At 38.9% G+C, this 15,464-nt stretch overlaps 1 protein-coding gene and 2 pseudogenes across 1 annotated transcript; 2 read left to right on the top strand and 1 right to left on the bottom strand.

Annotated features, from left to right (window-relative positions):
- Positions 1 to 58: 58 nt before the first annotated feature.
- On the top strand, positions 59 to 2,092 carry LOC144664422 (8-oxo-dGDP phosphatase NUDT18-like; annotated as a pseudogene).
- A 1,119-nt stretch (positions 2,093 to 3,211) lies between these two features.
- Positions 3,212 to 10,937, top strand: LOC144664437 (platelet-activating factor acetylhydrolase IB subunit alpha1-like). The gene is made up of 6 exons (XM_078525554.1): positions 3,212 to 3,399; positions 5,283 to 5,391; positions 5,829 to 5,918; positions 7,520 to 7,636; positions 8,015 to 8,137; positions 9,310 to 10,937. The coding sequence occupies exons 2-6, from the start codon at positions 5,323 to 5,325 to the stop codon at positions 9,556 to 9,558; spliced, it is 648 nt and encodes a 215-aa protein (XP_078381680.1). The 5' UTR covers positions 3,212 to 3,399; positions 5,283 to 5,322; the 3' UTR covers positions 9,559 to 10,937.
- Positions 10,938 to 11,101: 164 nt separating this feature from the next.
- On the bottom strand, positions 11,102 to 13,149 carry LOC144664423 (uncharacterized; annotated as a pseudogene).
- Positions 13,150 to 15,464: the final 2,315 nt, after the last annotated feature.

Below are 15,464 nucleotides of genomic sequence, written 5' to 3'. Positions count from 1 at the left end.
TCCCTATCCCCCAGGCAAACCTTGTTGAAGACTTTTGGACCATTTAGGGTGTCCTGTGGTCAAGCTCACAGAATACCTATATAGCTATTTTACTACTCCTTGTCCGGTTTTTCCAAGGAAAGACTGGAACGAGTAGCGCCTGTAAGAAATCTTTCAGTTCATGGTACGGTTCGCTGATGAATGTTGTTCATAATTTTGCCCGATCAAATGAATGCGGAAATATGGAGAAGCTAGTAAACGACCTCGAAAATGCAATTTGGAGTAAATCTGGAGGGAAATCAGCGCAATCCGAGTCTTCTTGCGGTGAAGAAGACGCAAAACAGCTCTCCTCTCGAGCGCCAGCTGTACTTGGGCAGACAGTTTGCTACATAGCTAGTGCTGTTGTTCTTCACGAAGGCCGCGTTTTGATGATGAAAGAAGCCAAGAAATCTTGCCGAGGAACATGGTATTTGCCGGCTGGTAGAGTTGAGAAGAACGAGTCTCTTGAAGAAGGTGTTATCAGAGAAGTATTGGAGGAAACAGGGCTTTCTTTTCAACCCATCTCCATTATTTGTGTTGATTCTCAAGGGTCTTCTTGGTTTCGGTTCACTTTTGTTGGTTTTATCACCGGTGGAAAGCTTAAGACCTTGGAAGAACAGGACAAGGAGTCTATGGAGGCAGGATGGTTTGCAACTCAAGAAGTGTTCACTTCTCTGCTACTTAGAGCAAGGGATATATGCCCTTTGATAAATGCTGCTGTTAAATGGTATGAAACAAAACAAGAAAACCCCATTTGCAGATTGTTGCCTGTAAAGAAAGCACACAGTCACATTGTTGTTAGATTGTTGGTAGTTAAAAGACAGGAGAGCAATAACAACAAATCCACTTTTCTGTCTTCTGCTTGACAAGGCTGCAAAAGAGACCATTCAGCTCAATGTTTTCCACACAAGGTTGTGAATATGGGTTATGGCTCAAATGTCAATGACGTCATTCATGGGTTAATCAGAGATTTTGACAGTCATATACAGTACAAAACTCATGGCTACATTAACATCGAACATAGTGGGAAACCTCATGGAGTCGCGGATGGTTTGTGCGTTACATTTCTAGTAGAGGTATTTCTACCAGTGGAGCAAGGAATTTTAAAAGGCAAATACCACTGGTTTGAAGTGGAAGAAAAGTCCCTAGCTGACAAGATTTGGGGACTCATAGATGCTAACGGCTGTGCAGAAATAATGGAGTATTAAGGTTTTATTGATCAAACCCGCAGTCCCCTAGCCTATAAAACTGGTGACTTTGCAGAGTTTTTGGTGAGGGGTGAAGTTAGTGAAGAGCTTGGCTCACACGTGCGACGCAAATGCAAATGCAAGGGTTTACAGGGTTCTCTCTTTCCCCCGCCTTCAACTCCTCCTTCTTCGCTCTTGGGGGCAGGAAGAGAGAGACCCTGGGAACAAGGTTGGTGAACCAGTGCAATGCAAATGCAAGCACAAGTAAATACTAATAGAGAATTGTTTATTTTCTTGCATCTTCCTTGCACTTGCATACGCTTCATGAGGGAACATTGCTAAGGCAAATGGAAGCACAAACACAACCAAGCGAAGGATGAGCTGTCCGGTGTCTTGGAAAAGGACTGCAACTGTGTCTGCATATCTTACGTTGCTAATGCTTTTGCATTCTACATGCAAACATGTCTGGCATTTGGGGGCATTTGCATTTGCATGTTTATAGTGATGGGAGAGAGTCACAAATGACTTATGTTTTTCAGTATTAAACAACTGTGCACTTAAAGAACCCTGCAACACCATCTGATCTACAGGGTAATAGAATCCAATGGTATTGGCATGCAGAAACTGTAAATAATGGGAAAATTGTATAAAAGAGGATAAGAGTCTAAGAGCTCATTTGATGAATAACAGGGTTTTTATCAGGATGAACTATGTATATTTGCACCAAAATATTATAAAGAGCTTGTATGGTAACCATTCACAACAATACATTTTATTTTTAGTCAGTATGATACAAACACCAGTTTTTCTAAGAAAAAATTACAAGTTGATGGTGTAAAAAAAAATATAAATTGTATTAATTCTATTAAAGATATTGGTTGATATCATTAATGCAATTTGTTTTTATTAAAAGTTAAACATTATGATGGGCAAAAGCTTTAGCTGCCTTGAAATTATATGCCAAAAGTAATTTACCAATCAGGTTAGCGGGATGTAAGAATAGTTAAATTTTAAACAGATTATTCTTTGAGTATAACTTAAACAGTATCAGACATGATTTTGAGTTAATTTAATTATTGTGGTTTCAGTGGAGTGCAAACTTTGAAATTCAATCATCAACCAAGGGTTTTGCGCTTTTTGCTGCCGTCAATCATCTTAGCGGACCTCTCGGTAAACAGAAGTTCAGTACTTCAACTGGGTCACAAGGTCACGTCTGTCAGTTGTGATTGGTAGATTTCGATCCATTTTGTTTGTTTCTGTTTTTCATGGTTTGTTGGCTGTTGGCATAATTATGATTAATGGCAGGGAAAAACGCAATCGTTAGTTGGATTTTGAATTTCAGAGTTTGCATTTCACTGAAAACCGCAATAAGACTGATGGCTTTTCAAAACAGCAATGGCAAACCTGACTCATCATCCCTTGCAAGATAATACACAGCCCCACAAGCTTCTAGCTTTGAATCCAGCCATGTATAAAAAACTCAATTTATTGATAAGTTGTTATTGAAATGATGTCTTTTACTGTGCAAAATGTGTATTTTTAGGATTCTCGGAGAAGTCAAGTATATGAGGACATGCAAACCTCGTCTTGCATAAGGAGACACAACACAAAAAGGCGACATGATTTTCCCATGCCCTCACATGCTTTCCCATTGGACAAACCCTGAGAAAGTTGTACTTCATAGATTCCATCAATAATTTCAGCCAGTGTTTTGACTTCCCCTCACTCCAAAGACTATCTACCCCTGGGTCTCAAGTTCAAACATTAAAATCTGAATTTAATAGAATTTAAACAAAGTGAAGGTCAAAAATCAGTGGTTTGCCCACATAGCTGAATATTATTTTTTGTGTGATAGCAAAGTAATAGTTGCAAACCAGACGTTTTACGCCCCCTTACTTTTCTCCCTGGACCGGAAGTGATGGAAGCAGCACGATCTGACCGGAAATAAGAATACACCGGAAGTTTTGATGTTGTTAAAAACATCACGTGATGTCGTGCCAGCTGTTAATCCCTCGTCATTCCCGCAGGGCGCAAAATGTATTCATTCATTTTGCGAATTTCCGTATAGAGTTTCAAACATGTTTGTTATCTGGTGAGGTGGAGAATTGTTTAACTGTTTATCATGCTATAAATATTAATGTGGTCCAAATTTTAGCCTCCTAAAGAAAGAAAGAAATGTAACTTTGGATTACCGGTAAGTCGCAATCAGGTCGCAATTTATAATAACTCGAAAGATTTTGTTCTTTCGTGCAAAATAATCTGTTAGAAGTTTTTCTTCGACCTTCTCTGTTTCGAATCGTTTAATTTTACATCTTTAAAATTAGGGCCGATATGGGGAGTTTTCGATTTGAAATGCTGGCCGGGATAAATGCGTTTATTTTATAAACATCTGGCTAAAAATTTACCCATCGACAGTCAATTATCACAAACTTCGTATTTTCACAAGCAACGTTTTAGTTCTAAAGAATTGTTTTTATCCTAGATTTCTGTTTTGTATTTAAGCGTATCGATGGTTTAACCAGTCTGCTTTGTATGCAAAGTAATCTGCTTTGGTAGGTAAAAATAATTGACCCTAAAACCAATCGATCGAGTGAAATATGTTTCTTCTCAAGCATATCATTGTACGCTTCGTTCGCGTGACAGAAAATGCTTGGAACGTTTCGAATTTTTTCGGAGCTCCAGGTTTTATTATATGAACAATATGCAAAGCGGGACAGTCAAAACAACAGCTTTTTCATTTATTTTGGAAAGACGGGGGCAAGTCTTTAAAGCCTGTGTGTTTTATTTTGCTTTGAAACTCAGCTGGCGGTATCGTTATCGATGCGATTCGTCTTTTTGTGGTAGATGAAAATTTAACAAGGTAAACTAAAACTTATTTTCTGGATTTAGTTCGAAAGCACAACAAAATACAGCGAACGGGCCAATATGCTAATCTTTTGGAGATATAAATATAACAAAAGCTAGCTTGTGTTTAATTGATTTCATTAGTGAAATTTTCGCGGACAAATAAATTTGTATCTTTTTATGAGGGGGTCTTAACTGACTTGCCATGTGTGCCTAAAGATTTTTTTGGAAGGATATTTTTGGCACGATTATAATTTGTGCAGACCGTTTTTAAGCAAGCAGGCATTAAAAAATAATTAAGTGCCCTTTTATAATTATCCTTTTGTGTGTGTTTAAGTCCACCTGCTCACATCTCCGAAAAGCAGGAATTAATTCCATGGCAACACATATCATGTGATAAGATGATTTCAGGAAAAAAATTTTTTTGGAAATTGTGATCCCAGAAATTTAAATATCCTTCCCCCTATTTAAAGTTTGTGTAATTTTGTACAAAATAAGAATATTAACACATTGTTATTTCAGGGCCGTACCTAGGAATTTTTTGTCTGCGGGGGCAAGTTTTCCTGGCGGGGGCAACTGGAGTTTTTTTAGTTTAGTTTTTCTTTTTTTCTTTAGTTTTCTTAGTTGTGTAGTTTTCCTGGCAGGGGGAACTGCCCCCCCCCCCCCCCCCCCCCACTAGGTACAGCCCTGTATTTGCTGTTTTCATTTTAAAGTAATCTGTTGTACCTTCTATTTTATATGGAAAGAAACTCTACATTCACTTGTACACTGGGTTTTGGAAGTACAACTAGTACAGGAATACCTTGATTGTCTTGACGTCCACAGCCTCTAGATATTCCAAAGCAAAGAAGCACCCCCAAGCGCCCCCGTCCCCTGTGGGAGGAACAAATGGGGCGAAAGCGACCCTTTACAAAATCTGTCCCTTTGCGCTGGCGTCCAGTTCTCTCGCCGTTCTCTCCGGGCGCTCACTGATCGAAAAACACGAAAATGGAGGGCGTGGACAGTCTGTCTTGGTCACTGTCCCCCTTCCCCTGTGGAAGGAACAAATGGGGCAAAGACCTTAAGAAGAATTGGTCCCAATTTGGTCAAAACTATTTCAAATCTGTCTTGCAAATGTGCTTGACTTTCTGTATTTTTGAACTCACTTGCCCAATTACTCTCTGAATTAGACCTCCTCACACTATATTATTGTAATTGTAACACTATTAAAATATTTCTTCTCCTTCACTGCAGCAATTTTGTGTAAAAATTCATCTTCCTGAATTATTACAACATGACTAATCCTGCGACAGTGCCGACACCTGTAAAAGATGTTCATGGGGACAGGAGATGGATGAGCCAGGTAAGATATAAGGACTGGGGACTAGTTCCTAGGAACTCTCATCCTACTCAATTTTTGCAAATGTGCAGTTCCAGGAACTATCCATACCCACCCCACGGAAGGTCAATGGAAATTCTGAGGGGGGGGGGGGGTGTCTCAAAAGCCAAAATTTTTTAAGGTTAGTATGGGGCTTGCTGGAATTTCCAGAAGGGTGGGGGAATTCCAACCAAAAATTTAAACCTACCGTGGGAGGGGTATGGATATTTTCTGGAACAACACAATTTGTCTGTAAATATGTTTGGTATATTGTTGATGATTCTCAGAATTTAATGGGTGTTAACTTTGTCACCTGGTGGTTTTTCTTATTCTATAAAAGATTTGTACATGGGAAAATTTACCTGGGCGTGCATGTGGTCTGTGGTACTTACAATAGTTTATACTTTTTATCATATTTTCAGCATGAGAGATTTTTACATGATGGCAAAGTTTCTCCATGTGATGTTTTATTTATTGGTGACTCACTCATACGGAATATGAAGGAAAATGAGGTACGTTAGTGGTAACAAACATCTGCTAGAGCAGTTTTCAATTGAGTGTCGTAAAACCAAAACCAAATAAGTAATTACTCTGGCCAATCACAAAGGACACAGACAATCCAGTGAACCAATCAAAATTCGAAGCAAATTCATGTAGCGCGGGAAAACGTACGCGAGCGAGTCACGATTGGTTTTGGTTTTACTTGGCTGAGAAAGTGGCGCGAGATTTTTAAGCCGATCACTAAGCGTAGTAATGCAAAGCCAAAGCATTAACGCAATATACTTTCGACACTCAAGTGAAAACCGCTCTATACCTATACATGCCTGATTATTTATTAGCACCTACACATTATATAACATTTACTACTTGGTCCTGGATTGAGAGGTCTTCCTTTGTGCCTTAGTTGAGGCCATCTGTTTGTTTTTAGGTAACTTAGATTACAAGTCTGTGTTGGCCAAAGTGGCAATATGCAGAGATTCCAACCCTTTTTGAGGAAAATGGAGTATTTTTAGCGCTGAGGTGTGCGCCTCTAGGGGGGTCTGGAGCAGTTCCCAGGAAATTTGCAATTTAGGTTCTCTCGTGCCATTTCCGCATTTTGACATCATTTCTGAGTTATTCTATAAAGTCTTTATTCTTTTCACAAACATTTTGGTACTTTTCTTTACTTTTGCTACACTCAGATCGCAAAAAGTACTAAAAATGAATTTTTTCTTTTTTCTTCATGATAAATCGGGAGAATCTGATATAATCGGGAGAGCGGGAGGCAACGCATCAAATCGGGAGACTCCCGATCAAATCGGGAGGGTTGGAATCTCTGAATATGTTGGCAGAGCTCATCCCGGTTTCTGAGTATTTCTACTCCCCCTAGATGGGATGTGAGTCCATCAAAGGTTTACTGCAGCATAAGTTTACCGGTACCCATTTATAACACACCTGGGAGGGGAGGGGCAGATCCATGTTTTTTTCATAGGAGGGGGCGCAGCACTTAAGAATGACATAACCAATTTTTTTTGCAGAATACCAGTTGTATCAGGGTAGCAAAGGGGGTGTCGTGATCCCGTTTCACGACTTAATTCACGCGTCGTTTACTTGAAACGAGATTCACGATCCCGTATTTTTTCTAGCTATTTTCACGCGTCACGGTATAATTTTACCCTATTTTCACGCGTCACGGACAAATTTTTGCCCTTTTCACGTGTCACGTATAAACCCTTTCTACCCTCTTGTATTAGAAAGCTGCAGGTCATCTCAGTGGGGGGGGGGGTGCATCCCCTGCACCCTCCCCCTATATCTGCCCCTGGGGGAGAGAGGCACTATGAGCACGCTTGAACCTTGATCACTCAATCGAGAGTCCAGCACACTATAGCTAAGCATTAGACCATCATGGCTTCCACCTCCACAGTGCCTCTTTTCAGTCAGTGTTATAAAATTTTATGGTTTCTGGCAATTTTTAGGGCAGCCTACATATAAATAAAAAGGGAGGGGCTTTAATCCTGCCAAAATCTTGTTAGCATTCTATCTTGAGGGAGTGGTATTAATGCTCCTAGGCCTCAAGTTGCCTTGTGCCACAGAAACTGAAGTTGTTAGTTTAAATTATCTTATGTTATTTCAGGCTTGGGATACTTATTTTGCACCATTGAATTCTCTTAATTTTGGAATTGGAGGTGATTGCACAGAGCATGTTTTGTGGAGAATAGAAAATGGTGAACTGGATGGAGTAAATCCTAAGGTAAGAGAAGAGTCCACGAAGAAACGCCATGTTTAATTAGAGAGTAAAGCCATGTCACTCAAAGTGGGTTCTCTATCCAGATCAAAAGAATTTTCAACCTCTCCCCAGAGAGAGACCCTGGGAACGAGGTTGAAGAATTTAAAAAAAATGTGGAATGGTTTTTGAGGAGGAATGAACACCACCAGGGCCCAGTTGTTGAAAGGGTGGATAACACTATCCAAGGAATAAATCACTATTGGTTGAAAATCTATGTTCGGTTCTATTTTGGGGCAATGACCTTAAGTTGGCATTAGATTCATATTATCTCTGATAAGTTTTATGTTAGAAAGTGGTGATTGTAGTGGATTGATCAGCTACGTTTTGTTCCATATTTTTTAGGTTGTAGTATTGTTGGTTGGAACAAACAATTATCACAGTTCTGCTGAACAAGTTGTAGAAGGAATTGAAACAATTGTTTGGAGCATAACAAGCAAACTGCCATCTGCTAAAGTCATTGTACTGGTAAGACTGCTCTTTGCTCTGGGACAATTAAGTGAATCTTGTGTAGCCTCAGACCTCTCAACCTCAAAGCACTGGAAATCTGGAGATTGAGGTCAAAAAATCTGGAGATTTCAGTAAAACCGGGAGATTGATCAACTGACGGACAAAAATAACTAAAAGAGTCCTAAAACCAGGCGCTATCAAATGACTTGTACTCTGTTTACCGGGATTTTTTTTTTCATATAAAATTGAAGTGAAAACCGTGAGTCTCACGACAAAACGTGAGACTTGAGAGGTCTGTAGCCTTGGGTGATTTTCCTCGGGAGGGGAGGGTGGGGATGGGATATTGGCATGTAAGTATTTGCTGTGTCAAAGGGTACACTTTCAGAGTTGTTTTAGTCTGAAATATTTGGCTTTTCTCTGAAATAGGGTATATTGTTGTTTGGTCTCGACAAGTTGGGCTAACCAAGATCCAACAAATCTCCGAAACTCTTATTGGGCATAATGAAGATGAAGTATTCAACATGACACAAGCATGGGGCAAAGAAAAATCTGAGTCCCCGGCAGGAATCGAACCCATGGCCTCCCAGATACTGCCATGGGTTCGATTCCCGTCGGGGACTCAGATTTTTTCTTTGTCCCATGCTTGTGTCATGTTGATCTTCATCTTCATTATTTATTACTGAGCTTAAAATTTACCATCTTTATTATTTACTATTATTGGGCATGTTTTGCAACCTGGTCAACAAATTGCTGTAACAGTTGTTCTTTTGATCTCAGTTTAGTTAGATCTCCTTTTGAGTATGTTTTGTCATTTGGTCTCAGATTGAGCTTCAGATTGGCTATGATTCTTCACAGCAGATTTCAGAACTGAATTAGGGTAATGCCACAGTACAAACAACACAAAATTGGGAGACCTTGGGCAGTCAGTAGTGTAACAGCTCTCGTAAGCTTGTAATTCTACTGGTCCTCTAGTGTTCAAACAGTTGCTATTGATTTTGGAGGCTAATTAAGGGGGATTGTTCCTGTTATTTTTTCTGATGTTTTTTCAAAGGGTGGTGAGCCAGCCCATTCACATCGGACCTTGCGAGAGCTGCTAACCGGCCCACGACAGTAACACTTATTTAACATAAATGTTGACTTACAAACATCTCACATTAAACTGATTTTAAATAAATTATTTTTGTTGACAGAGTTTGCTTCCTAGAGGAAAACAGCCCAACCCTCTTCGCGAGAAACACTTTCAAGTAAACCACACCCTGAAGGAGGCCATTGAGACCATTCCTAACTCTATTTTTCTGGACTCCGACCCAGGCTTTGTCAGGAGTGATGGCTTAATTAGCCATGAGGACATGTTTGACTACCTTCATTTGACTAGAAAAGGATACAAAAAATTCTGTCAACACATTAATCATGTGATTGTTAAGTTTCTTAAGTACTGAGCGTGGCAGATCTAGAGACACTCAAAGGGGGTGGGGTGGGGGATGGTAACAAAGTGATTATTGGCCCCTCTCCCCTCTAGCTTGTGAACTGGTAAAAAAATTGCCAAGCAAAGCAAGCAGGGTGTGGCCTGCGAGAGAACACGCTAGGCTTGCTCAGCTTTTCCAATTTTTTTAAGTTATCATTTCTCTCGCCTTTTTTGTCCAACTCTTTAACTTTGGACGACACTTTGGACTTAGTATTTCAAATGTATGTAGCCTGAATTTCAGACATACCCCTTTGGTCACATGCTTCAGGGAAGGGACTCGGAAGCAGGCAACCAGAGAGGGATGTCAAAAATTCAGGCTGGCCTTTATGTACATGAATGTCAGACTGGCTAAGAAGTTTCACCACCAAGCCCTGCTTTCAAAGTGCAAAATTGTAATTTTATCCTGAACGAATTCCCACAGCAGGAAAGATGAAAATAATATGCACATGAAAACTGCAGGAATGTGGCAGATGGTCGAGAGTAATTCACATACACAAGGCTTGGTGGTAAATTTTAAGAAGGTGATGTTATCATCCATAAGGCCTATTTTAGCGGTGAAAACCTTTCTAACAGAAATTGAAATCTTAGCTACCTTTTAACCCTGGAATGAACAACAGTACTGAACCCTGAAGTTCAAAAGCACCGTATAGAAAATTACAAATACTAGTCAGAAACAGATTAAGGTTCTTAAGAACCACATATATTGCTTTGGCTTATTTCCCTTTTGGGAATTAAAATTAACTTATTAGAGAGCTTAAGTCCACAGATGGCAACCAGAAGGTGAATTTTTAAGTTTTTTGGCAAACTTTTATCTTCAAAAATAAGATAGAAAGCCTTTATTTTAGCAACTTGAATTTATGAACAAAAAGTCAATAATGAGCACCAAAGACAATAATGTTTCACTTCCAGTTGCTGTATGTGGCCCAAAAATGCCCACTCTCTATTATAGGAAATGACACTCCATGAAACTAAGAGGAATTTTTAAAAAATCCTTTGTTATGTAAGTTGCATCATTTCCTTGGCAAATTTCATTTTAGTCACTAAAATCCTGAAAATATGTACAGAAATTTGTACTTAGTAATTTTCCAGCAGTTTTCACTGTTTGGCATTTTTCAATCTTTAAAATATTGATCTTTTACAGAATTCCAAGTTTCTCCTTGCTTTCAGGGGTATCTTATTATCTTTTCCTTTTAAATTTTTTTATGGGTTCTGCCATCGGTGTTTTCTATGACAATTACAATAATTTCCATCATCAGGAAACCACTGCACTGAAAACATAGTCTATTATGTTTTCAGTCAATATTAGGTCACTAAAATAGAACATGTCAACTGAACAATGAGCAATAAAATATATTTCACATTGTTGTCAAAGTTTACCTCTTCAAAAAAATATTCTTATGCTTCTGGGAATGACTTGTGTGATACTTAGGAGAATAGTAGCAAACATTTCAATAAAACCCCAATAATTGCGGGTTTTTAAGGAATAGACCTCAGTTGATAGGTTACCCCCGCCCGAAAAAAAAAAAGCCTTGTACAAAGCTGATTTACGAAATCCGCCAGAAGAAATCCCCCTCTCCACATCCCATTACTACCCAAACTTTCGATAATTCATTATTCACTGTTTTCTTTAGAAGTCTTTTATTTTTCCACACAAAAAGAAAAAAAAACGTTGCTTACGATACAGTTACAATACTTCTTGTCCTGTAATTTAAGAAGTATTAATCTTCAGAAGTCTTGGCCACCTTAGCATACCATCAGCACATTAAAAAAGTCATTCATTACATTAGGCCCTGGTTAAGGTTATCAGCTGTTCCCTTGTTCCCATACATTGTGTAGTTCCAGAAAATGTCCATCCCCCTCCCCCCCCCCTCACAGAAGGGATTGGAAATTCCTGGGGGGTGGGGGGTTCTCAAAGAACAACAAATTTAAATAAATGTATTCATGAAGTATATTTGGAATTTTCAGAGGGGTGGGGGGTTGTTATAAAAAATCCCTTCTAATGGGGGAGATATGAATATCTCATGGAACTACACAATAACAATCATCAGGAACTTTGTGAATACTTCGTGAACTACACAAAATGGGTGTTGTGACTTCATTGTACCACTTATGTGTAACCATTTTCCTGAAGCCATTTTTTGTTCCAACAAAATCTTATGCAATGCAAAAAGACAGTTCAGGAAAGAATGAAGAAAATGCCATGTGCAAATTGTGAGCTAACCCCACGTTGGTTTGTTGCATGAAGAGCCAGAATATTCTAAAATAATGAAGAATGTTTCACACAAGTATTGACAGTGTATTAAAGCTCACCTATTTGAGAGGCTTTTTTCCAGATAATTATTTATTCAGAAAAGTGCAGCAGTTTCACCTTTATTATTACTAAATCATATGAGCAACCGGAAAAATAACCAGTGAGAACATACTATAAAGAGAATTACGGTAACCGAGAATAATGTTCTTGGTTTAGTGCTAACATGATTCTGATTTTGTATTTTGTAAATCAATACTATGAAATCCCAGTTATAAGCCCTGGGCTTATACCACTCTGACACTCAAAACATCAGATTCTTTTCATTTCAGATCGAAGCATTAGTTATCTACAGGTGTGTTGGTTATATTTTAATTTCATTAGAAAAAGGAATTCTTGTGTCAATGACTACTTCTATCTCAGCTGATTTGCTCTTCTCTGCTACATGCATTTTCCGCACGTGTGTTCTCAAATTTGATAACTGATTAAAGCACTTACTACAGTGGTCACATTTGTACGGCTTCTCCCCAGTGTGTAACCTCACATGTGTTTGCAAGTTTGATGCACGGTTAAAACACTTGTCACAATGAATACATTTGAAAGGCTTCTCTCCACCATGTGCCTTGCAGTGTCGTCGCCAAGCTGAGGCTTGCTTAAAATGCTTGTCACAGTGATCACATTTGAACACCATTTTCTCACCACTGTGCTTCAATCAGGTGCATTTGGAAAGTTTTTGAATGTTCAAAAGTCCTGCTACACTGAGTACAAAAAAAGGGCTTCTCTCTCTTGTGTATCTTCAGGTGTCTATTCAGGGATGATGGCTGGTTAAATTGCTTGTTACAATGGTTACATCTGAAAGGTTTCTCGCCACTGTGAATCCTCAGATGGGCTTTCATAACATAGGAGTGGTTAAAGCGCTTGTCACAGTGACAACACTTGTAAAGCTTCACTCCACTGTGTATTGTGAAATGCCTGTTCAAACTTGATAAGCGGTTAAAAGACTTATCACATTGAGTACAGTGATAGGGCTTCTCGTCATTATGTGTTACCAGGTGTCTATGATAACTTGAGAGCTGCTTAAAACGCTTGTTACAACTGCCACATTTATAGGGTGTCTCACCACTATGTATTCTCAGGTGATTTTTCAAAGTTGAAGAATGTCTAAAGCACCTATCACAATGAGAACACTTGTAGGGCCTTATTCCACTGTGTATCTGCTGATGCCTTTTTAAACCTGAAGATCTGTTAAACGACTTGTCACATTGAGTACAGTTGTAGTTCTTCTCACTATTGGGCATCTTGGAAAAGTCAAAGGATAACCTACAGAGAAATACATGAAGACAACAAACTTAAAGTAATTACTGGTACTAATTATATACACAGGCTGTTGTATCACTATCAACTTTTGCTTTTAAATAACATTTTCTTTTGGACTTGTTTACTTCATTGCAGTCAGTCAATCTTGTCCTATTTTGAGAAACTGATCAGATGTCTGAAATATGCCAAATGACTTTTCTAAAACTATGATGTAAACATCTCACAGATGCTAGCTAGGCACTTTCTCTTTAGAAGATTTTTTTAAATACTCTCTTTATGCAATCCTCCTCCCCCCATAGCACCATAGCAGTTTTCTTTACAAAGATGCTGTTGTTCAAAGCTTGGGACGTTAAAAAAATCTTTAGCAATGAGAAAACTTGGAATAAGTGAAGAGGCAATGATGATGCTCTATTATTGGTGACTCGTCAAAATTCTAAAATCCAGAATCGCAAGACCCCTGAGTTTTTATCCTTCACTGGCTATTAGACGTCCTTAATATATATCTTGTCAAAGCTTTTAGCTCGATGGCATTTGCTATCTTTAACATAGAGCATTTTGAATTTTGGAGTGTCACGCCACACAAGATTCAAGATGGCCGCCAGAGAGGCTCTCGCGTTCTCTTTAAAAAATGTTTCATCTTGCAATTTTTAACAATCGGAATGGTTGCGGTTTTGCGAGAAGTGGTCATTTGAATGATTACTTGTTCATGAGGGTGATCTGACCGCTTTTTGTAGCAGAATTTAATTCCCGATGTTTTCATTGATTTCCGGCCGCTATGTTGGAGTCCAAGCAGTTGCACTCCAGCATGGTGTTTCCATACTGTGCTCTCTAAATTTGCGTGAAACATTTTGATGGATGACTCAACTACAGAATAACGTACAGACCTGAGACTTGGACAAGAAGTTTATATAGTAGCTTTCTACAACCTGTAATATTTATGATTTTTTTTTACCCAATAGTTTTGGATTTATTTTTTCGCGGCGTGACAGTGAAAACCACCTATACAGTACAGGGTGGAACATAAATAAAGAAACATTCACTGCATTGCTTTAGGACTGGAAGAACATTTGTTTGCACTGTAAGAGGCAAAACATGGTTGCCAAGATTTAGATCGAGATCGAATCAATCAATCCAGACATTGAACACTACAGTCGCTTCTGTCAGAAGTACCGCAACAGTAAAACTATAAACAGTGAATCAGTCACAGTCCGCTAAAACTGAGTGCCAAGAGAGTGAAAAAATAGACAAAATTGTCTGTTTTTATTGTAAATAAAGGTGTTTTTTCTTCGTCTTAGCCCCCGGGTAGGAGAAATTGGTGTGTGAAATATGCCCCATACCCCAGGGATTTAGGTTTTTGTTTGGGCCTGGGGGGAAAGCCAATGATAAGTGCATTAATTGCAACGGTTAACCCTTATGAGGAGAACATTTTCCATTAAAACCCAAGTCAGTAAATTAAAATTATAACTTTTTATGTTTCCCCATAAGGAAGAGAAGTTATTTCAGCCCAGTGCTGCCTTCTAAATTCTCTACTAGGGACAACTTGCCTACCCAGGACAACTTTTTAATGGTTTTCCGACCCTGTGAATGTTGTGTTCAATGCTGGTAAGCTGTGTACAGTTACCTGAAGCACATAAAGTTATCCCAGGGTGGTGGTGTAACGTTCCTAGGGGTACTCGGGATTTCAAGTGACAGGTATGATTAAATTGGGGCAAAAGTCTAGACCAAAAAAAATCCCTGGACCAAAAATTAACCCCCAAAAAATCCCATGCCAAATTTCTGACCCTTAAATTTTCAGAAAGAAAGAATTATATGTTAAAAACAACACCAAAACACATCTGTTTGTACTTTATCCACAGAACTACATAGTTAATGAATTTTTAGATTGTTTCTTTCCCCCCACAATGCCTGTCTACCCAAATCTTTTCACCCAAATACAATACTTGCCAATTATCCAACTCCCCAAAAATCCCGGAATCAAAAGTTTCTACCCCCCCCTCCCCCAAAAAAATCCTTTTATCATCCCTGACACATGAAATCCTGCATACCCCTCCCCTCCCCCTCCCCCTTGGGATAACCCTGTAATAATTTTGTTTGTAAACTGAATGTCTTTGACTCTCATACCTGCCAACTCTCCAGATTTTCCTGGGAGTCTCCAGGTTTTTCTTCAATCTCCTGGTCTGATTTTCAGAGCGTATTCATACATTGCCTTAGAATTATATGATATCCTTACAATTCATTTAGATTTCTAGATGTCTCCAGATTTTTGTACTCTGGGGGTTGGCAGGTATGGACTTTCCTGCTAGGGTATCCCTAGC

This window comes from Oculina patagonica, chromosome 8 (assembly GCF_052425735.1).
Source record: "Oculina patagonica isolate OP01 chromosome 8, crgOcupat, whole genome shotgun sequence".
NCBI lineage: Eukaryota > Metazoa > Cnidaria > Anthozoa > Scleractinia > Oculinidae > Oculina > Oculina patagonica.
Note: the sequence above shows the minus strand (reverse complement) of the source record. Positions and strands in the feature narration are given on the sequence as shown.

Bases quoted from the DNA above. Each gene is read 5' to 3' on its own strand.
- LOC144664437 (XM_078525554.1), top strand. From the start codon at position 5,323: ATGACTAATCCTGCGACAGTGCCGACACCTGTAAAAGATGTTCATGGG. The intron at 7,637-8,014 runs GTAAGAGAAGAG...CATATTTTTTAG, and splicing joins TGGATGGAGTAAATCCTAAG to GTTGTAGTATTGTTGGTTGG. The intron at 8,138-9,309 runs GTAAGACTGCTC...TTTTGTTGACAG, and splicing joins CTGCTAAAGTCATTGTACTG to AGTTTGCTTCCTAGAGGAAA.